General features: G+C 37.4%; 2 protein-coding genes across 3 annotated transcripts in view; one reads left to right on the top strand and one right to left on the bottom strand.

Annotated features, from left to right (window-relative positions):
* LOC135710496 (centrosomal protein of 162 kDa-like) overlaps window positions 1-24950 on the bottom strand; it is a 94749-nt gene that overhangs the window by 43556 nt on the left and 26243 nt on the right. The gene's annotated exons all lie outside the window — the stretch shown is intronic.
* The window catches only part of LOC135710503 (carboxypeptidase B-like), a 45151-nt gene continuing 25470 nt past the window's right edge, over window positions 5270-24950 (top strand). Inside the window, exons 1-2 of the mRNA XM_065233105.1 lie at window positions 5270-5637; window positions 5721-5909. Of these exons, the coding sequence (XP_065089177.1) occupies window positions 5367-5637; window positions 5721-5909 (460 nt within the window). The 5' untranslated portion in view covers window positions 5270-5366. The remainder of the gene's footprint in view (window positions 5638-5720; window positions 5910-24950) is intronic.

The raw sequence follows: 24950 nt of genomic DNA, 5'->3' as shown, positions 1-24950 counted from the left end.
GGAGTTCAGTTAATATCCTTCCATCTCCAGTTCTAATACTTGGCGATATGAACTCACACGGTACTGGTTGGGGCGAATCATACGATGACAATAGAGCGGGTATTTTCTATGATTTGTGCGACGATTTCAACTTGACTATCTTGAACACTGGTGAAGCAACACGTATAGCAAACCCTCCTGCTCGAGAGAGCCGTCTTGACATTTCTTTGTGCTCTAACTCACTATCATTAGATTGTCTGTGGAAGGTTATCAATGATCCCCATGGTAGTGATCACTTGCCAATTATTATTTCAATCAAAAGTGGTCGTCTAAAAACAGATCAGTCAATTCAAGTTCCTTTTGACCTCACGAGGAACATTGATTGGCAAAAATTTGTATCGGCGGTAACTCTTGGTATTGATTCTACCGATCCTCTACCACCACTGGAAGAGTATCGTTTCTTTACCGAGCTAATCTACAAAAGCGCATTAGAAGCTCAGAAACGACGTGTTCCAAGTGCATCCCTCAAAAGAAGACCCGCCACCCCAGGATGGGATGACGAATGCACAAAGTTGTATCTTGAGAAATCCGATGCCTTTAAAGATTATCGTAGACATGAAAGATCTGAGCTTTTTGAAAAGTATCTAAAGCTTGAAAAAAAGCTTAAAAACTTACTAAAAGCAAAGAAACGAAATTACTGGCGTACTTTTATCGAGGGACTTTCTAGAGAAACCTCGATGACAACGCTTTGGAAAAAGGCTCGCTATATGCGAAACCGCTCATCTTCCAATGAGAGTGAAGAATACTCCTCACAATGGATATTCGACTTCGCTAAAAAGGTTTGTCCAGATTCTGTTCCAGCACAACCAACTTTACGGGATACAGCCCGAAGTAACGGTTCTCTGGATGAACCATTCACAATGCTGGAATTTTCAATGGCACTTCTTTCATCGAATAACTCTGCTCCGGGTAGCGATATGATCAAATTCGACCTTCTAAAAAACCTCCCTGATATCGCTAAAAGACGATTACTTAACCTGTATAATTCATTTATGGAATTCAATATAGTTCCACCAGCATGGAGACAGGTTAAAGTAATAGCTATTCAAAAGCCTGGGAAACCAGCGTCTGATCACAATTCTTACCGTCCGATCTCTATGTTATCATGCCTGAGGAAATTATTAGAAAAAATGATCCTATTAAGACTTGACCATTGGGTTGAATCAAACAATCTACTTTCAAATACGCAATTTGGTTTCCGAAAGAGTAAAGGAACAAACGATTGTCTAGCGATGCTTTCATCTGATATTCAACTGGCCTTTGCGCACAAGGAGCAATTGGCTTCAGTATTTTTGGATATTAAGGGCGCATTTGATTCGGTTTCCATAGACATACTGTCAGACAATTTGCACAGTAATGGATTACCCGGTATTTTGAATAATTTCTTGTATAATTTGCTGTCAGAAAAACAAATGACCTTCAAACTAGGTCAACTGACAACTTCTAGAATTAGCTACATGGGCTTACCCCAAGGTTCATGTTTAAGTCCCTTACTTTATAATTTCTATGTCAAAGATATTGATAACTGCTTAGATAATCTATGCACGCTTCGACAGCTTGCAGACGATGCCGTGGTTTCCATGAGAGGTCCACGTGCGGAAATCTTGCAAAGACCATTGCAAAATTCCCTAAATAATCTGTCTTTCTGGGCAAGAAATTTAGGGATCGAGTTTTCACCGCAAAAAACTGAATTGGTAGTGTTTACAAGGAAGCGGTTTCCAGCCCAACTGCGTCTAAATCTTTTGGGCAGAGACATTACCCAATCTTTAACCTTCAAATACCTTGGAGTCTGGTTTGATTCAAAATGCACTTGGGGTACCCATATTACGTATTTGAAACAAAAGTGTCAACAAAGGATCAACTTTCTACGATCAATTTCTGGGACATGGTGGGGTGCTCACCCGGAAGACCTCATTAAACTATATAAAACGACTATTCTTTCAGTTCTTGAGTATGGCTCTTTTTGCTTCCTCTCGGCAAGAAAAACCCACCTAATAAAATTGGAACGCATTCAATATCGTTGTTTACGTATTGCCCTTGGCTGTATGCATTCAACACACAATATGAGCCTAGAGGTCCTAGCGGGCGTAAAACCCCTGCAGAACCGTTTCTGGGAGCTCTCATTAAGATTATTGATCAAATGTAGTGTCAGTAACAACCTTGTGATTGAAAACTTCGAAGAAATGCTCGAATTGAGCATCCAGTCTAGATTCGTGCGAATCTATCTTAATTATATGTCATCGGATATTAGCCTTCCTTGCTATAACCCCTCTCGTGTATGCTTTACTAACTACAGTTCCCCCATTGACTATGATCTCTCCATGAAACAGGCTATTCAAGGAGTTCCAGATCAACTTCGACCTATCTTAATTCCCCGCATTTTCGCTGAAAAGTACCAACAAGTCAATTGCAATAGAAGATTTTTCACTGATGGATCACGCATTGATGGATCCACTGGCTTCGGCGTCTTCAATGAATACTCAACCGCCTTTCGGAAACTTCAGGAACCTTGTTCCGTTTATGTTGCTGAGCTAGCAGCAATCAACTTCGCATTGGGGATGATTTCCGATATGCCCATAGACCATTACTTCATCTTCTCGGATAGTCTCAGTTCGATTGAGGCTATTCGGTCGATGAAACAAGGTAGGCACTCATCTTATTTCCTTTCAAAGGTAAGGGAGCAGATGAGTTTGCTGGTCGAAAGATCATATATGATTACCTTTGTATGGGTCCCCTCACATTGCTCAATCCCAGGCAATGAGAAGGCAGACTCTCTCGCAAAGGTGGGCGCACAACAAGGCGAGATTTATGATAGAAGACTTTCACATGATGAATTTTTCCCATTAGTACGTCAGAGTTCTCTTTTAAGTTGGCAAAACGATTGGACAAGTAATTCTCTTGGGCGGTGGTTACATTCCATTATTCCAAATGTTTCTTCGAGAGCGTGGTTCAAAGGTCTGGATGTAAGTCGGGGATTCATTCGAGTGATGTCAAGACTTATGTCCAACCACTACTCGCTAGACGCACATCTCTATAGAATAAACCTCGTTGACAGCAATATATGTAGGTGCAGAACCGGTTATGATGACATCGATCACGCAGTTTGGTATTGCCCGGGTAATGACGCCTCCAGAGCACGACTATTGGATACCCTAGTGGCCCGAGGTAGACAACCCTTCCGTGAAGTAAGAGATGTATTGGGAACACGTGATCTTCCCTACATGCAAGCGATCTACGAATTCCTTTGTTTGTCTGATGTTAGAGTTTGATGTGACCATCCCATCCTTTCCAAACAATTTCCCGCCATTGTGTCCCAGTCTTATTATCCTCCTGTTCCTGTGCTACTTGCCCCTGCCCAGCCAGGATTTGGTCAACCGTCCGAGAGTAGTATCTGAAGGAGGCTTCAGAAACCAGTTTCCTACCTAGCTCCTTCCCATCGAAATTGTTACCCATTAACCTCGAGCCCGCCACGAGTAATTGGTACCCAATACTAACCTAGAACTACTGCTATTTAAAATGTAAAATCAAACATTACTGATTTTGGCTCCGCAAAGTGTCACACACGACTGAGCCTAGTAAATAAACGAACTAGTAAAAAAAAAAAAAAAAAAACTCTACAGGTAAATTATCAATATTTCAAATCTGAACGACTACCTGCTAGAGCAGGAGTTCCTCAGGGTAGCATTCTTGGGCCTATATTATATAACATTTTCACTTCGGACCTCCCTGATTTGCCTCAAGGTTGCCACAAATCTTTATTCGCCGATGACACAGGCATTTCCACTAAAAGAAGAAGTCTTCGTTTTATTTACCGCAGACTGCAGAAAAGTTTGGATATTTTCTCTTCTTATTTACAAAAATGTTAGATTTCTCCCAACGCTTCCAAAACTCAACTTATAATATTGCCACATAAGCCTAGAGCTTCCTTTTTGAAACCTAGTAGTAGTCACATAGTCTCTATGAACGGAGTTCCAATTTCCTAGCCAAACCAAGTGAAATATTTTGCATTAGTACTTGACCAAAAATAAACTTTTAAAGATCTCATTGAGGGCATTCAAGCCAAATGTAACAACGAATAGACTTCTAATATTTAGACAATTGTTTAGACCGGTTTGTAGTGGGACTGTAATGCGTAGAATTTTCTACTTCGTGGCAAATTTCTCGGCGTAACAGTCCCACTGAATATTTTTCGAATAAAAATATGCTTAACTGAGTTCAATGCAGGTCATTTCGACAGTTTTCACTAAAACATATTGATTCTATTGAAATGTTACCTATTTATTTTAACGTATCATACTGCCAATGATAGAAAGATGCGAAACATTTTTCACAGATGCACCTTTTAAAACATGGGACAGATATGCGTAGAACGACAGTGTATGTTTCACAAGTTATCTTAAGAGCTTTTCGTGATGTTAACAGGAACCCTTAAGAAATTTTTAAACCCACTGAACACAGTTTGTAAATTGGAAAAGTTTGAGGGTAGAAGTATTGACTGATCGGCTTAAATCGCGTCTCTTTTCACCTTTCGTCATACACATCACAAACAACTTCATCTCTCTTCCGTCACTTCACCTTACACACTTCGTCACCATCATTGAGGTCAGTGATTGAGTGACATGACAGCCTGCATCAAACGGCACCTTTTTGAAGCTCACCGGTTTCCAGTTCAATTCTTCGTTCTACCGGTGGAAGCACAATTGTCCCATGTGCATATGAAAGTCCCTAACACATGGGATAGTTATGCGTCCACCATTATAATTATACGTTTTCCTTTTCAACAAATCTGACCCGCTACGCAACGTATCCAATCAAAGCCGAACTACGACGATGACGACAACAATAAGCACTTGTCGCGTTCTGTGTCCAGTATGTTTATAAAACACCATCTCTGCTTTCTTCTCATTTTCTCTGCACTCAGGTAGGTAGGTGCTCTTCCACTGCGCCAACAAGAACCGTTGAAATTAAGATTTAAATGTATGCCAAACAGCATCAACCAACCACTCGGCGATCAAGTTCTGAATTCACAAGTACCCTCCCCTCCTTGCCGCCGCCCATCGCTCCCACTTAGTTACCGTCTACAGGTATTTCGATCTTTCATCAGTCGCGAGAATCGATACCCAGCAAGTTGAGAGGGTGTGGCGCTCGGCGTAGAAAACGGTACTATTGAACTTGATGTTTGAGGATCGTCGTCGACTCGAAGAAAGCACCATCTCTATATAAGGTACCTCCGTCGGTCACGGCCAAACCAGTCGTGGTCGTGATTTTGAGCTCGAGTATCGGTGGGTAGTATGAAGTGAAGATCTGAGTTGGGTTGGAAAATCAGAATGAAGTTCCTGGACCTGTTTGCGATCGGTCTGGCCATAACGGTGCTACTGGACCGTGGTGACCTAGTTTGTGGACTATCCACCGTTGGACGAACCGCGGATGGATTGATAGTGGTTCCGGAAGCGCCGACCGAGGCTGCCATTCAGGAGGATTCGGCCAAACAGGAAACGCCACAAACACCGGTCAAGTACGACGGAGCTCAACTGTGGAGGATCAAGTACCACGATCAGATAAACAAAAACGCCGTCGCGGAACTGCAGAACCAGTTTGGTGCGTTGCGCTCTCACCTTAATCGAAAATCTTAACCTTCTAACGGTTATCATATCACTTTCTGGTTCGAATCCCACTCGCAGGTGCCTCCATGTGGAACTACAACATCACCTATGTGGACGTCTTCCTCAAGGGGCCGAAGCTGCCCGGAGCACGCAAGCTGCTGACCCAGTCCCGAATTTCGTTTGAAGTGATTATCGACGATATCCAGCGGGCGATCGACAACGAAAATCCACCCAAGGACGAGCTGGACCTGTGGGAGAATCGCGACGGTAAGTTCCAGTTATGATTGATTGTGATCCGACCCGGCACGCGGTGCAACCCGAACTAAACTGTTGCGATTATCGTGAGGCGCTCGGGGTGCCGCAGGATTTATTCGCTTCCCTGTCCTCCGGCTCGTGGGTGGGTGGGGTGTTGTCACGGACGGGCACAAGTGTTATTTTGAAGTGAGTGTTGCGTGCGAATGTCATCCCTTTTACACCATCCAAATGCAACCTGCAAGCAAAAAGTCAGTCGGATTGAATGATTGAAAAGGCACTCGATTCATTCCGTTGTTTTGCCGAGCTGTAAATCCGAACTGATTCGCGATTAGGGCGTACATGCCTTTTTGTAAGCAAACCCGTCAATCGCCGATTTCTCACGGATAAAAGCTCAATCTCACAAACAAAATATACTAAATGGTTGAGTAATAGTTCCCCTAGCTAATTGTGTGGTTAGGTTCCGAGATTGAGTTTGTTTACAAAAGCAAGTACGCCCTAATCACGAATCAGTCCAGAAATGCTCTCACGAACGATTTGGTTTGGCGATTGAGTCCTCTTTGTTCGATGAAATTCGTCAATCATTGAGGGGGGAATTCGGAAATACCTTTATGGGCCCTCCGCGGTTTTCTCCTGGACGCCATCGTAGCCGTTTCGAGGCAAGCTATCGCCAATGGCAACGGCGACGGCGAATCCACCCAAGGGAAACCTCCACATATGCCTATTAACATAACGCATGGAAGGGGACGGAGGCAGGTGGGGGGCATTCAACACCCGTAGTGTGTTTTCAATCAATCATTTTCGGTTCCTCCTAGCCTTCGTGGAACTTGCACACCTACGATGCCTAGTTAGACTGGTCCAATTGATGCGGTGTTTTTTTTTTTTGGGAGGAATATTTATTTGAATTCTTGAGTTTTTAAGGGTAGAAATTTTGGCTCCGTCGCGATGGAGGACAGGTCTAATATTTAGCACCCTCCCAACACTCAATGAAAGGCCAACCGATTTGCATTTGCATCGACAAGAAGGAAAAGAAAGTTTTCATGCGTGTAAAAGTCGTATAGAATATAAGCCAAGCTAGGTATTTGTGGGGTTCAAAAGTTCTTTCGGTGCCTGCTGAAATTCTTTACTGAGAGTGTTGTTTTATTCACCATATGTATAGGTATTGACATTAATGGGGGGAAATGTTCCTTTCCAATTTTACACTTGTTACCATTATACGCTTTACGAGTTGCTTGAGGTCGAAAAGTCACCTGTCATGTTTCCCTACCGGAGTTTTGTATGTCAGCGGTTGCATGCTCGGCAAATATTTAAACGAGTGCAGTCCGTTCAGCATAAGTACTCGGAACTTACGCACATGTAAACAGAAATACAAAGGAACGAAGATGTTACAAATGAAAAAGGATGCCATAGGAATAGTGCAAGAAATAATTAAGGAAAACAAATTTGAAGAATGGAAGACATAAAGAAGCAAGCAAGGCAACATATTTTATTAAAGAAATACTAAAACAAAGTTAAGTAAGAGATAGAAAACTGAGCCAATTGCACATTTCTTAATTTTCGTCTACTTTTGTCACACTATTACGTCAAGGGCGTAGCTAGGTTTTATAATAGGAGAGGGGCGGCAAGCTTTGTTTGGCCAGCTGCCAACAGGCTGAACGCCATTAGGCCCTAGTAGTCAGTACGTCAAATGAGTCGCAATTTAAATTTAAGCCATACTGCATTCATCAGCGGCTTCATTAGTGGGGGGCAATTGTGATCTCTTTACTGTGTTAGTTACGACATTATTCACTACTAGGTGGAAAAACCTTGTTCATAATGTTTGTCAACCTTGCAGTGAATATAGGGGAAATGGCTCTAATGTTGGCCTATGGATCTAAGATTGGGCCCATTGCTAAAAATCTGCTATTTATCACTTTTATCTAGATGAACTCGTCATTGGGCCGGTACTAATGGATATTTTTGGTCGCTATTGAAGATTTAGTCGATTGCTGAATTTGTGTATGGGCCCAAGTTAGGGGCATTTAGGCCGACATTACATCAATTTCCCCTATCTTAATGTTTCGGTTATGGCTCAATGTTGGTTCAAGTATTTTTCCTGGAATGTAATAAATTATGAAAATTCAAATGTGGGGTCCTAAACAAGCCGTTTTATATTTTGGAGTAGAACCGCACCAGTATAGTCCACAAAGACGCCATGCATGTTGTGGGATAAAACAATTGCCAAAAAATACGTTATTTTTTTTTCAGTAGCTCTATCATTAGTTTTATATTAGGCCTCTGAAGCAGAGAAGAGAGTGAAGGTTGTATTTTATGATAACGCAACAGGCAGTTGAGTTCCTTATCAGAACACGGAACGTTCAATATTGAACAAACTGTTGGTTCATATGTCAGCGAAGTAGGGGAGGAAGGGGTATAACGATCATACGGAGTTTAAGCACCTCTTTGTTCTCCAATTTGGAGGACAACCCCAACTTTAAATTACCATGCATCATCATTATGTAGTTAACAGCGTGTTCGTGGAATGATGTTGTACTAAGCATTATCTCTCAATCTATGCAATCTACACGAAAATTATGTTTGAACAAAATTTCTACAACGGGGAAGGCAATCCAGGGAAGTAAAGCCCCCAAATCGCGATTAGAGTCATATTTAAGGAAATAAATCGATTTAAAGGTTTGGAAAGTCCACCAGCCAATAAATAAAGAATTTTTAAATATTTTATACCGGGAAATCTGGGTATAAAAATTTCGACCATCTGAACACCCCCCAAATCGCGATTAGAGTCATATTTAAGGAGATAAATCGATTTAAAGGTTTGGAAAGTCCACCAGCCAATAAATAAAGAATTTTTAAATATTTTATATCGGGAAATCTGGGTATAAAAATTTCGACCATCTGAACACCCCCCAAATCGCGATTAGAGCCATATTTAAGGAGATAAATCGATTTAAAGGTTTGGAAAGTCCATCAGCCAATAAATAAAGAATTTTTAAATATTTTATACTGGGAAATCTGGGTATAAAAATTTCGACCATCTGAACACCCCCCAAATCGCGATTAGAGCCATATTTAAGGAGATAAATCGATTTAAAGGTTTGGGAAGTCCACCAGCCTACAAACAGAGAATTTCTAAATATTTTATACTGGGGAATCCGGGTATAAAAATTTCGACCATCTGAACACCCCCCAAATCGCGATTAGAGCCATATTTAAGGAGATAAATCGATTTAAAGGTTTGGAAAGTCCACCAGCCAAAAAATAAAGAAATTTTAAATATTTTATACTGGGAAATCTGGGTACAAAAATTTCGACCATCTGAACACCCCCCAAATCGCGATTAGAGCCATATTTAAGGAGATAAATCGATTCAAAGGTTTGGGAAGTTCACCAGCCAATAAATAAAGAAATTTTAAATATTTTATACTGGGAAATATGGGTACACAAATTTCGACCATCTGAACACCCCCCAAATCGCGATTAGAGCCATATTTAAGGAGATAAATCGATTTGAAGGTTTGGGAAGTCCACCAGCCAATAAATAAAGAATTTTTAAATATTTTATACTGGGAAATCTGGGTATAAAAATTTCGACCATCTGAACACCCCCCAAATCGCGATTAGAGCCATATTTAAGGAGATAAATCGATTTAAAGGTTTGGAAAGTCCACCAGCCAACAAATAAAGATTTTTAAATATTTTATACTGGGAAATCTGGGTACAAAAATTTCGACCATCTGAACACCCCCCAAATCGCGATTAGAGCCATATTTAAGGAGATAAATCGATTTGAAGGTTTGGGAAGTCCACCAGCCAATAAATAAAGAATTTTTAAATATTTTATACTGGGAAATCTGCGTATAAAAATTTCGACCATCTGAACACCCCCCAAATCGCGATTAGAGCCATATTTAAGGAGATAAATCGATTTAAAGGTTTGGAAAGTCCACCAGCCAAAAAATAAAGAATTTTTAAATATTTTATACTGGGAAATCTGCGTATAAAAATTTCGACCATCTGAACACCCCCCAAATCGCGATTAGAGCCATATTTAAGGAGATAAATCGATTTAAAGGTTTGGAAAGTCCACCAGCCAACAAACAAAGAATTTTTAAATATTTTATACTGGGAAATCTGGGTATAAAAATTTCGACCATCTGAACACCCCCCAAATCGCGATTAGAGCCATATTTAAGGAGATAAATCGATTTAAAGGTTTGGAAAGTCCACCAGCCAACAAATAAAGATTTTTAAATATTTTATACTGGGAAATCTGGGTACAAAAATTTCGACCATCTGAACACCCCCCAAATCGCGATTAGAGCCATATTTAAGGAGATAAATCGATTTGAAGGTTTGGGAAGTCCACCAGCCAATAAATAAAGAATTTTTAAATATTTTATACTGGGAAATCTGCGTATAAAAATTTCGACCATCTGAACACCCCCCAAATCGCGATTAGAGCCATATTTAAGGAGATAAATCGATTTAAAGGTTTGGAAAGTCCACCAGCCAAAAAATAAAGAATTTTTAAATATTTTATACTGGGAAATCTGCGTATAAAAATTTCGACCATCTGAACACCCCCCAAATCGCGATTAGAGCCATATTTAAGGAGATAAATCGATTTAAAGGTTTGGAAAGTCCACCAGCCAACAAATAGAGAATTTTTAAATATTTTATACTGGGAAATCTGGGTACAAAAATTTCGACCATCTGAACACCCCCCAAATCGCGATTAGAGCCATATTTAAGGAGATAAATCGATTTGAAGGTTTGGGAAGTCCACCAGCCAATAAATAAAGAATTTTTAAATATTTTATACTGGGAAATCTGGGTACAAAAATTTCGACCATCTGAACACCCCCCAAATCGCGATTAGAGCCATATTTAAGGAGATAAATCGATTTAAAGGTTTGGAAAGTCCACCAGCCAAAAAATAAAGAATTTTTAAATATTTTATACTGGGAAATCTGCGTATAAAAATTTCGACCATCTGAACACCCCCCAAATCGCGATTAGAGCCATATTTAAGGAGATAAATCGATTTAAAGGTTTGGAAAGTCCACCAGCCAACAAATAAAGAATTTTTAAATATTTTATACTGGGAAATCTGGGTACAAAAATTTCGACCATCTGAACACCCCCCAAATCGCGATTAGAGCCATATTTAAGGAGATAAATCGATTTGAAGGTTTGGGAAGTCCACCAGCCAATAAATAAAGAATTTTTAAATATTTTATACTGGGAAATCTGGGTACAAAAATTTCGACCATCTGAACACCCCCCAAATCGCGATTAGAGCCATATTTAAGGAGATAAATCGATTTAAAGGTTTGGAAAGTCCACCCGCCAACAAAAAAAGTATTTTTAAATATTTTACACTGGGAAATCTGGGTATAAAAATTTCGACCATCTGAACACCCCCCAAATCGCGATTAGAGCCATATTTAAGGAGATAAATCGATTTAAAGGTTTGGAAAGTCCACCAGCCAATAAATAAAGAATTTTTAAATATTTTATACCGGGAAATCTGGGTATAAAAATTTCGACCATCTGAACACCCCCCAAATCGCGATTAGAGCCATATTTAAGGAGATAAACGAATTTAAAGGTTTGGGAAGTCCACCAGCCAATAAATAAAGAATTTTTAAATATTTTATACTGGGAAATCTGGGTATAAAAATTTCGACCATCTGAACACCCCCCAAATCGCGATTAGAGCCATATTTAAGGAGATAAATCGATTTAAAGGTTTGGGAAGTCCACCAGCCAACAAATAAAGAATTTTTAAATATTTTTTACTGGAAAATCTGGGTATAAAAATTTCGACCATCTGAACACCCCCCAAATCGCGATTAGAGCCATATTTAAGGAGATAAATCGATTTGGAGGTTTGGAAAGTCCACCAGCCAACAAATAAAGAATTTTTAAATATTTTTTACTGGAAAATCTGGGTACAAAAATTTCGACCATCTGAACACCCCCCAAATCGCGATTAATGCCATATTTAAGGAGATAAATCGATTTTTAAAGGGGGAAATCTGGGTATAAAAATTTCGACCATCTGAACACCCCCCAAATCGCGATTAGAGCCATATTTAAGGAGATAAATCGATTTAAAGGTTTGAAAAGTCCACCAGCCAATAAATAAAGAATTTTTAAATATTTTATACCGGGAAATCTGGGTATAAAAATTTCGACCATCTGAACACCCCCCAAATCGCGATTAGAGCCATATTTAAGGAGATAAATCGATTTAAAGGTTTGGAAAGTCCACCAGCCAATAAATAAAGAATTTTTAAATATTTTATACCGGGAAATCTGGGTATAAAAATTTCGACCATCTGAACACCCCCCAAATCGCGATTAGAGCCATATTTAAGGAGATAAATCGATTTAAAGGTTTGGAAAGTCCACCAGCCAATAAATAAAGAATTTTTAAATATTTTATACCGGGAAATCTGGGTATAAAAATTTCGACCATCTGAACACCCCCCAAATCGCGATTAGAGCCATATTTAAGGAGATAAATCGATTTAAAGGTTTGGAAAGTCCACCCGCCAACAAAAAAAGTATTTTTAAATATTTTACACTGGGAAATCTGGGTATAAAAATTTCGACCATCTGAACACCCCCCAAATCGCGATTAGAGCCATATTTAAGGAGATAAATCGATTTAAAGGTTTGGGAAGTCCACCAGCCAACAAATAAAGAATTTTTAAATATTTTTTACTGGAAAATCTGGGTATAAAAATTTCGACCATCTGAACACCCCCCAAATCGCGATTAGAGCCATATTTAAGGAGATAAATCGATTTGGAGGTTTGGAAAGTCCACCAGCCAACAAATAAAGAATTTTTAAATATTTTTTACTGGAAAATCTGGGTACAAAAATTTCGACCATCTGAACACCCCCCAAATCGCGATTAATGCCATATTTAAGGAGATAAATCGATTTTTAAAGGGGGAAATCTGGGTATAAAAATTTCGACCATCTGAACACCCCCCAAATCGCGATTAGAGCCATATTTAAGGAGATAAATCGATTTAAAGGTTTGGGAAGTCCACCAGCCAACAAATAAAGAATTTTTAAATATTTTTTACTGGAAAATCTGGGTATAAAAATTTCGACCATCTGAACACCCCCCAAATCGCGATTAGAGCCATATTTAAGGAGATAAATCGATTTGGAGGTTTAGAAAGTCCACCAGCCAACAAATAAAGAATTTTTAAATATTTTTTACTGGAAAATCTGGGTATAAAAATTTCGACCATCTGAACACCCCCCAAATCGCGATTAGAGCCATATTTAAGGAGATAAATCGATTTGGAGGTTTGGAAAGTCCACCAGCCAACAAATAAAGAATTTTTAAATATTTTTTACTGGAAAATCTGGGTATAAAAATTTCGACCATCTGAACACCCCCCAAATCGCGATTAATGCCATATTTAAGGAGATAAATCGATTTTTAAAGGGGGAAATCTGGGTATAAAAATTTCGACCATCTGAACACCCCCCAAATCGCGATTAGAGCCATATTTAAGGAGATAAATCGATTTAAAGGTTTGGAAAGTCCACCCGCCAACAAAAAAAGTATTTTTAAATATTTTACACTGGGAAATCTGGGTATAAAAATTTCGACCATCTGAACACCCCCCAAATCGCGATTAGAGCCATATTTAAGGAGATAAATCGATTTAAAGGTTTGGAAAGTCCACCAGCCAACAAATAAATAATTTTTAAATATTTTTTACTGGAAAATCTGGGTATAAAAATTTCGACCATCTGAACACCCCCCAAATCGCGATTAGAGCCATATTTAAGGAGATAAATCGATTTAAAGGTTTGGAAAGTCCACCAGCCAAAAAATAAAGAATTTTTAAATATTTTATACTGGGAAATCTGCGTATAAAAATTTCGACCATCTGAACACCCCCCAAATCGCGATTAATGCCATATTTAAGGAGATAAATCGATTTTTAAAGGGGGAAATCTGGGTATAAAAATTTCGACCATCTGAACACCCCCCAAATCGCGATTAGAGCCATATTTAAGGAGATAAATCGATTTAAAGGTTTGGAAAGTCCACCCGCCAACAAAAAAAGTATTTTTAAATATTTTACACTGGGAAATCTGGGTATAAAAATTTCGACCATCTGAACACCCCCCAAATCGCGATTAGAGCCATATTTAAGGAGATAAATCGATTTGAAGGTTTGGGAAGTCCACCAGCCAATAAATAAAGAATTTTTAAATATTTTATACTGGGAAATCTGGGTACAAAAATTTCGACCATCTGAACACCCCCCAAATCGCGATTAGAGCCATATTTAAGGAGATAAATCGATTTAAAGGTTTGGAAAGTCCACCAGCCAAAAAATAAAGAATTTTTAAATATTTTATACTGGGAAATCTGCGTATAAAAATTTCGACCATCTGAACACCCCCCAAATCGCGATTAGAGCCATATTTAAGGAGATAAATCGATTTAAAGGTTTGGAAAGTCCACCAGCCAACAAATAAAGAATTTTTAAATATTTTATACTGGGAAATCTGGGTACAAAAATTTCGACCATCTGAACACCCCCCAAATCGCGATTAGAGCCATATTTAAGGAGATAAATCGATTTGAAGGTTTGGGAAGTCCACCAGCCAATAAATAAAGAATTTTTAAATATTTTATACTGGGAAATCTGGGTACAAAAATTTCGACCATCTGAACACCCCCCAAATCGCGATTAGAGCCATATTTAAGGAGATAAATCGATTTAAAGGTTTGGAAAGTCCACCCGCCAACAAAAAAAGTATTTTTAAATATTTTACACTGGGAAATCTGGGTATAAAAATTTCGACCATCTGAACACCCCCCAAATCGCGATTAGAGCCATATTTAAGGAGATAAATCGATTTAAAGGTTTGGAAAGTCCACCAGCCAATAAATAAAGAATTTTTAAATATTTTATACCGGGAAATCTGGGTATAAAAATTTCGACCATCTGAACACCCCCCAAATCGCGATTAGAGCCATATTTAAGGAGATAAACGAATTTAAAGGTTTGGGAAGTCCACCAGCCAATAAATAAAGAATTTTTAAATATTTTATACTGGGAAATCTGGGTATAAAAATTTCGACCATCTGAACACCCCCCAAATCGCGATTAGAGCCATATTTAAGGAGATAAATCGATTTAAAGGTTTGGGAAGTCCACCAGCCAACAAATAAAGAATTTTTAAATATTTTTTACTGGAAAATCTGGGTATAAAAATTTCGACCATCTGAACACCCCCCAAATCGCGATTAGAGCCATATTTAAGGAGATAAATCGATTTGGAGGTTTGGAAAGTCCACCAGCCAACAAATAAAGAATTTTTAAATATTTTTTACTGGAAAATCTGGGTACAAAAATTTCGACCATCTGAACACCCCCCAAATCGCGATTAATGCCATATTTAAGGAGATAAATCGATTTTTAAAGGGGGAAATCTGGGTATAAAAATTTCGACCATCTGAACACCCCCCAAATCGCGATTAGAGCCATATTTAAGGAGATAAATCGATTTAAAGGTTTGAAAAGTCCACCAGCCAATAAATAAAGAATTTTTAAATATTTTATACCGGGAAATCTGGGTATAAAAATTTCGACCATCTGAACACCCCCCAAATCGCGATTAGAGCCATATTTAAGGAGATAAATCGATTTAAAGGTTTGGAAAGTCCACCAGCCAATAAATAAAGAATTTTTAAATATTTTATACCGGGAAATCTGGGTATAAAAATTTCGACCATCTGAACACCCCCCAAATCGCGATTAGAGCCATATTTAAGGAGATAAACGAATTTAAAGGTTTGGGAAGTCCACCAGCCAATAAATAAAGAATTTTTAAATATTTTATACTGGGAAATCTGGGTATAAAAAATTCGACCATCTGAACACCCCCCAAATCGCGATTAGAGCCATATTTAAGGAGATAAATCGATTTAAAGGTTTGGAAAGTCCACCCGCCAACAAAAAAAGTATTTTTAAATATTTTACACTGGGAAATCTGGGTATAAAAATTTCGACCATCTGAACACCCCCCAAATCGCGATTAGAGCCATATTTAAGGAGATAAATCGATTTAAAGGTTTGGGAAGTCCACCAGCCAACAAATAAAGAATTTTTAAATATTTTTTACTGGAAAATCTGGGTATAAAAATTTCGACCATCTGAACACCCCCCAAATCGCGATTAGAGCCATATTTAAGGAGATAAATCGATTTGGAGGTTTGGAAAGTCCACCAGCCAACAAATAAAGAATTTTTAAATATTTTTTACTGGAAAATCTGGGTACAAAAATTTCGACCATCTGAACACCCCCCAAATCGCGATTAATGCCATATTTAAGGAGATAAATCGATTTTTAAAGGGGGAAATCTGGGTATAAAAATTTCGACCATCTGAACACCCCCCAAATCGCGATTAGAGCCATATTTAAGGAGATAAATCGATTTAAAGGTTTGGGAAGTCCACCAGCCAACAAATAAAGAATTTTTAAATATTTTTTACTGGAAAATCTGGGTATAAAAATTTCGACCATCTGAACACCCCCCAAATCGCGATTAGAGCCATATTTAAGGAGATAAATCGATTTGGAGGTTTAGAAAGTCCACCAGCCAACAAATAAAGAATTTTTAAATATTTTTTACTGGAAAATCTGGGTATAAAAATTTCGACCATCTGAACACCCCCCAAATCGCGATTAGAGCCATATTTAAGGAGATAAATCGATTTGGAGGTTTGGAAAGTCCACCAGCCAACAAATAAAGAATTTTTAAATATTTTTTACTGGAAAATCTGGGTATAAAAATTTCGACCATCTGAACACCCCCCAAATCGCGATTAATGCCATATTTAAGGAGATAAATCGATTTTTAAAGGGGGAAATCTGGGTATAAAAATTTCGACCATCTGAACACCCCCCAAATCGCGATTAGAGCCATATTTAAGGAGATAAATCGATTTAAAGGTTTGGAAAGTCCACCCGCCAACAAAAAAAGTATTTTTAAATATTTTACACTGGGAAATCTGGGTATAAAAATTTCGACCATCTGAACACCCCCCAAATCGCGATTAGAGCCATATTTAAGGAGATAAATCGATTTAAAGGTTTGGAAAGTCCACCAGCCAACAAATAAATAATTTTTAAATATTTTTTACTGGAAAATCTGGGTATAAAAATTTCGACCATCTGAACACCCCCCAAATCGCGATTAGAGCCATATTTAAGGAGATAAATCGATTTGGAGGTTTGGAAAGTCCACCAGCCAACAAATAAAGAATTTTTAAATATTTTTTACTGGAAAATCTGGGTATAAAAATTTCGACCATCTGAACACCCCCCAAATCGCGATTAGAGCCATATTTAAGGAGATAAATCGATTTAAAGGTTTGAAAAGTCCACCAGCCAATAAATAAAGAATTTTTAAATATTTTATACCGGGAAATCTGGGTATAAAAATTTCGACCATCTGAACACCCCCCAAATCGCGATTAGAGCCATATTTAAGGAGATAAATCGATTTAAAGGTTTGGAAAGTCCACCAGCCAATAAATAAAGAATTTTTAAATATTTTATACCGGGAAATCTGGGTATAAAAATTTCGACCATCTGAACACCCCCCAAATCGCGATTAGAGCCATATTTAAGGAGATAAACGAATTTAAAGGTTTGGGAAGTCCACCAGCCAATAAATAAAGAATTTTTAAATATTTTATACTGGGAAATCTGGGTATAAAAAATTCGACCATCTGAACACCCCCCAAATCGCGATTAGAGCCATATTTAAGGAGATAAATCGATTTAAAGGTTTGGAAAGTCCACCCGCCAACAAAAAAAGTATTTTTAAATATTTTACACTGGGAAATCTGGGTATAAAAATTTCGACCATCTGAACACCCCCCAAATCGCGATTAGAGCCATATTTAAGGAGATAAATCGATTTAAAGGTTTGGGAAGTCCACCAGCCAACAAATAAAGAATTTTTAAATATTTTTTACTGGAAAATCTGGGTATAAAAATTTCGACCATCTGAACACCCCCCAAATCGCGATTAGAGCCATATTTAAGGAGATAAATCGATTTGGAGGTTTGGAAAGTCCACCAGCCAACAAATAAAGAATTTTTAAATATTTTTTACTGGAAAATCTGGGTACAAAAATTTCGACCATCTGAACACCCCCCAAATCGCGATTAATGCCATATTTAAGGAGATAAATCGATTTGGAGGTTTGGAAAGTCCACCAGCCAACAAATAAAGAATTTTTAAATATTTTTTACTGGAAAATCTGGGTATAAAAATTTCGACCATCTGAACACCCCCCAAATCGCGATTAGAGCCATATTTAAGGAGATAAATCGATTTAAAGGTTTGAAAAGTCCACCAGCCAATAAATAAAGAATTTTTAAATATTTTATACCGGGAAATCTGGGTATAAAAATTTCGACCATCTGAACACCCCCCAAATCGCGATTAGAGCCATATTTAAGGAGATAAATCGATTTAAAGGTTTGGAAAGTCCACCAGCCAATAAATAAAGAATTTTTAAATATTTTATACCGGGAAATCTGGGTATAAAAATTTCGACCATCTGAACACCCCCCAAATCGCGATTAGAGCCATATTTAAGGAGATAAACGAATTTAAAGGTTTGGGAAGTCCACCAGCCAATAAATAAAGAATTTTTAAATATTTTATACTGGGAAATCTGGGTATAAAAAATTCGACCATCTGAACACCCCCCAAATCGCGATTAGAGCCATATTTAAGGAGATAAATCGATTTAAAGGTTTGGAAAGTCCACCCGCCAACAAAAAAAGTATTTTTAAATATTTTACACTGGGAAATCTGGGTATAAAAATTTCGACCATCTGAACACCCCCCAAATCGCGATTAGAGCCATATTTAAGGAGATAAATCGATTTAAAGGTTTGGGAAGTCCACCAGCCAACAAATAAAGAATTTTTAAATATTTTTTACTGGAAAATCTGGGTATAAAAATTTCGACCATCTGAACACCCCCCAAATCGCGATTAGAGCCATATTTAAGGAGATAAATCGATTTGGAGGTTTGGAAAGTCCACCAGCCAACAAATAAAGAATTTTTAAATATTTTTTACTGGAAAATCTGGGTACAAAAATTTCGACCATCTGAACACCCCCCAAATCGCGATTAATGCCATATTTAAGGAGATAAATCGATTTTTAAAGGGGGAAATCTGGGTATAAAAATTTCGACCATCTGAACACCCCCCAAATCGCGATTAGAGCCATATTTAAGGAGATAAATCGATTTAAAGGTTTGGGAAGTCCACCAGCCAACAAATAAAGAATTTTTAAATATTTTTTACTGGAAAATCTGGGTATAAAAATTTCGACCATCTGAACACCCCCCAAATCGCGATTAGAGCCATATTTAAGGAGATAAATCGATTTGGAGGTTTGGAAAGTCCACCAGCCAACAAATAAAGAATTTTTAAATATTTTTTACTGGAAAATCTGGGTATAAAAATTTCGACCATCTGAACACCCCCCAAATCGCGATTAGAGCCATATTTAAGGAGATAAATCGATTTGGAGGTTTGGAAAGTCCACCAGCCAACAAATAAAGAATTTTTAAATATTTTTTACTGGAAAATCTGGGTATAAAAATTTCGACCATCTGAACACCCCCCAAATCGCGATTAGAGCCATATTTAAGGAGATAAATCGATTTAAAGGTTTGGGAAGTCCACCAGCCAACAAATAAAGAATTTTTAAATATTTTTTACTGGAAAATCTGGGTATAAAAATTTCGACCATCTGAACACCCCCCAAATCGCGATTAGAGCCATATTTAAGGAGATAAATCGATTTGGAGGTTTGGAAAGTCCACCAGCCAACAAATAAAGAATTTTTAAATATTTTTTACTGGAAAATCTGGGTATAAAAATTTCGACCATCTGAACACCCCCCAAATCGCGATTAATGCCATATTTAAGGAGATAAATCGATTTTTAAAGGGGGAAATCTGGGTATAAAAATTTCGACCATCTGAACACCCCCCAAATCGCGATTAGAGCCATATTTAAGGAGATAAATCGATTTAAAGGTTTGGAAAGTCCACCAGCCAATAAATAAAGAATTTTTAAATATTTTATACCGGGAAATTCGGGTATAAAAATTTCGACCATCTGAACACCCCCCAAATCGCGATTAGAGCCATATTTAAGGAGATAAATCGATTTAAAGGTTTGGGAAGTCCACCAGCCAACAAATAAAGAATTTTTAAATATTTTTTACTGGAAAATCTGGGTACAAAAATTTCGACCATCTGAACACCCCCCAAATCGCGATTAATGCCATATTTAAGGAGATAAATCGATTTTTAAAGGGGGAAATCTGGGTATAAAAATTTCGACCATCTGAACACCCCCCAAATCGCGATTAGAGCCATATTTAAGGAGATAAATCGATTTAAAGGTTTGGGAAGTCCACCAGCCAACAAATAAAGAATTTTTAAATATTTTTTACTGGAAAATCTGGGTATAAAAATTTCGACCATCTGAACACCCCCCAAATCGCGATTAGAGCCATATTTAAGGAGATAAATCGATTTGGAGGTTTGGAAAGTCCACCAGCCAACAAATAAAGAATTTTTAAATATTTTTTACTGGAAAATCTGGGTACAAAAATTTCGACCATCTGAACACCCCCCAAATCGCGATTAATGCCATATTTAAGGAGATAAATCGATTTTTAAAGGGGGAAATCTGGGTATAAAAATTTCGACCATCTGAACACCCCCCAAATCGCGATTAGAGCCATATTTAAGGAGATAAATCGATTTAAAGGTTTGGGAAGTCCACCAGCCAACAAATAAAGAATTTTTAAATATTTTTTACTGGAAAATCTGGGTATAAAAATTTCGACCATCTGAACACCCCCCAAATCGCGATTAGAGCCATATTTAAGGAGATAAATCGATTTGGAGGTTTGGAAAGTCCACCAGCCAACAAATAAAGAATTTTTAAATATTTTTTACTGGAAAATCTGGGTATAAAAATTTCGACCATCTGAACACCCCCCAAATCGCGATTAGAGCCATATTTAAGGAGATAAATCGATTTAAAGGTTTGGGAAGTCCACCAGCCAACAAATAAAGAATTTTTAAATATTTTTTACTGGAAAATCTGGGTATACAAATTTCGACCATCTGAACACCCCCCAAATCGCGATTAATGCCATATTTAAGGAGATAAATCGATTTTTAAAGGGGGAAATCTGGGTATAAAAATTTCGACCATCTGAACACCCCCCAAATCGCGATTAGAGCCATATTTAAGGAGATAAATCGATTTAAAGGTTTGGAAAGTCCACCCGCCAACAAAAAAAGTATTTTTAAATATTTTACACTGGGAAATCTGGGTATAAAAATTTCGACCATCTGAACACCCCCCAAATCGCGATTAGAGCCATATTTAAGGAGATAAATCGATTTAAAGGTTTGGAAAGTCCACCAGCCAACAAATAAAGAATTTTTAAATATTTTTTACTGGAAAATCTGGGTATAAAAATTTCGACCATCTGAACACCCCCCAAATCGCGATTAGAGCCATATTTAAGGAGATAAATCGATTTGGAGGTTTGGAAAGTCCACCAGCCAACAAATAAAGAATTTTTAAATATTTTTTACTGGAAAATCTGGGTATAAAAATTTCGACCATCTGAACACCCCCCAAATCGCGATTAGAGCCATATTTAAGGAGATAAATCGATTTAAAGGTTTGAAAAGTCCACCAGCCAATAAATAAAGAATTTTTAAATATTTTATACCGGGAAATCTGGGTATAAAAATTTCGACCATCTGAACACCCCCCAAATCGCGATTAGAGCCATATTTAAGGAGATAAATCGATTTAAAGGTTTGGAAAGTCCACCAGCCAATAAATAAAGAATTTTTAAATATTTTATACCGGGAAATCTGGGTATAAAAATTTCGACCATCTGAACACCCCCCAAATCGCGATTAGAGCCATATTTAAGGAGATAAACGAATTTAAAGGTTTGGGAAGTCCACCAGCCAATAAATAAAGAATTTTTAAATATTTTATACTGGGAAATCTGGGTATAAAAAATTCGACCATCTGAACACCCCCCAAATCGCGATTAGAGCCATATTTAAGGAGATAAATCGATTTAAAGGTTTGGAAAGTCCACCCGCCAACAAAAAAAGTATTTTTAAATATTTTACACTGGGAAATCTGGGTATAAAAATTTCGACCATCTGAACACCCCCCAAATCGCGATTAGAGCCATATTTAAGGAGATAAATCGATTTAAAGGTTTGGGAAGTCCACCAGCCAACAAATAAAGAATTTTTAAATATTTTTTACTGGAAAATCTGGGTATAAAAATTTCGACCATCTGAACACCCCCCAAATCGCGATTAGAGCCATATTTAAGGAGATAAATCGATTTGGAGGTTTGGAAAGTCCACCAGCCAACAAATAAAGAATTTTTAAATATTTTTTACTGGAAAATCTGGGTACAAAAATTTCGACCATCTGAACACCCCCCAAATCGCGATTAATGCCATATTTAAGGAGATAAATCGATTTTTAAAGGGGGAAATCTGGGTATAAAAATTTCGACCATCTGAACACCCCCCAAATCGCGATTAGAGCCATATTTAAGGAGATAAATCGATTTAAAGGTTTGGGAAGTCCACCAGCCAACAAATAAAGAATTTTTAAATATTTTTTACTGGAAAATCTGGGTATAAAAATTTCGACCATCTGAACACCCCCCAAATCGCGATTAGAGCCATATTTAAGGAGATAAATCGATTTAAAGGTTTGGGAAGTCCACCAGCCAACAAATAAAGAATTTTTAAATATTTTTTACTGGAAAATCTGGGTATAAAAATTTCGACCATCTGAACACCCCCCAAATCGCGATTAGAGCCATATTTAAGGAGATAAATCGATTTGGAGGTTTGGAAAGTCCACCAGCCAACAAATAAAGAATTTTTAAATATTTTTTACTGGAAAATCTGGGTACAAAAATTTCGACCATCTGAACACCCCCCAAATCGCGATTAATGCCATATTTAAGGAGATAAATCGATTTTTAAAGGGGGAAATCTGGGTATAAAAATTTCGACCATCTGAACACCCCCCAAATCGCGATTAGAGCCATATTTAAGGAGATAAATCGATTTAAAGGTTTGGGAAGTCCACCAGCCAACAAATAAAGAATTTTTAAATATTTTTTACTGGAAAATCTGGGTATAAAAATTTCGACCATCTGAACACCCCCCAAATCGCGATTAGAGCCATATTTAAGGAGATAAATCGATTTGGAGGTTTGGAAAGTCCACCAGCCAACAAATAAAGAATTTTTAAATATTTTTTACTGGAAAATCTGGGTATAAAAATTTCGACCATCTGAACACCCCCCAAATCGCGATTAATGCCATATTTAAGGAGATAAATCGATTTTTAAAGGGGGAAATCTGGGTATAAAAATTTCGACCATCTGAACACCCCCCAAATCGCGATTAGAGCCATATTTAAGGAGATAAATCGATTTAAAGGTTTGAAAAGTCCACCAGCCAATAAATAAAGAATTTTTAAATATTTTATACCGGGAAATCTGGGTATAAAAATTTCGACCATCTGAACACCCCCCAAATCGCGATTAGAGCCATATTTAAGGAGATAAATCGATTTAAAGGTTTGGAAAGTCCACCAGCCAATAAATAAAGAATTTTTAAATATTTTATACCGGGAAATCTGGGTATAAAAATTTCGACCATCTGAACACCCCCCAAATCGCGATTAGAGCCATATTTAAGGAGATAAATCGATTTAAAGGTTTGGAAAGTCCACCAGCCAATAAATAAAGAATTTTTAAATATTTTATACCGGGAAATCTGGGTATAAAAATTTCGACCATCTGAACACCCCCCAAATCGCGATTAGAGCCATATTTAAGGAGATAAACGAATTTAAAGGTTTGGGAAGTCCACCAGCCAATAAATAAAGAATTTTTAAATATTTTATACTGGGAAATCTGGGTATAAAAAATTCGACCATCTGAACACCCCCCAAATCGCGATTAGAGCCATATTTAAGGAGATAAATCGATTTAAAGGTTTGGAAAGTCCACCCGCCAACAAAAAAAGTATTTTTAAATATTTTACACTGGGAAATCTGGGTATAAAAATTTCGACCATCTGAACACCCCCCAAATCGCGATTAGAGCCATATTTAAGGAGATAAATCGATTTAAAGGTTTGGGAAGTCCACCAGCCAACAAATAAAGAATTTTTAAATATTTTTTACTGGAAAATCTGGGTATAAAAATTTCGACCATCTGAACACCCCCCAAATCGCGATTAGAGCCATATTTAAGGAGATAAATCGATTTGGAGGTTTGGAAAGTCCACCAGCCAACAAATAAAGAATTTTTAAATATTTTTTACTGGAAAATCTGGGTACAAAAATTTCGACCATCTGAACACCCCCCAAATCGCGATTAATGCCATATTTAAGGAGATAAATCGATTTTTAAAGGGGGAAATCTGGGTATAAAAATTTCGACCATCTGAACACCCCCCAAATCGCGATTAGAGCCATATTTAAGGAGATAAATCGATTTAAAGGTTTGGGAAGTCCACCAGCCAACAAATAAAGAATTTTTAAATATTTTTTACTGGAAAATCTGGGTATAAAAATTTCGACCATCTGAACACCCCCCAAATCGCGATTAGAGCCATATTTAAGGAGATAAATCGATTTGGAGGTTTAGAAAGTCCACCAGCCAACAAATAAAGAATTTTTAAATATTTTTTACTGGAAAATCTGGGTATAAAAATTTCGACCATCTGAACACCCCCCAAATCGCGATTAGAGCCATATTTAAGGAGATAAATCGATTTGGAGGTTTGGAAAGTCCACCAGCCAACAAATAAAGAATTTTTAAATATTTTTTACTGGAAAATCTGGGTATAAAAATTTCGACCATCTGAACA

The sequence above is a fragment of the Ochlerotatus camptorhynchus genome, unplaced genomic scaffold, assembly GCF_037179485.1.
Source record: "Ochlerotatus camptorhynchus isolate MF236.1 unplaced genomic scaffold, CSIRO-AGI_Acam_v1.1 ptg000389l, whole genome shotgun sequence".
NCBI classification, from domain to species: domain Eukaryota; kingdom Metazoa; phylum Arthropoda; class Insecta; order Diptera; family Culicidae; genus Ochlerotatus; species Ochlerotatus camptorhynchus.
Note: the sequence above shows the minus strand (reverse complement) of the source record. Positions and strands in the feature narration are given on the sequence as shown.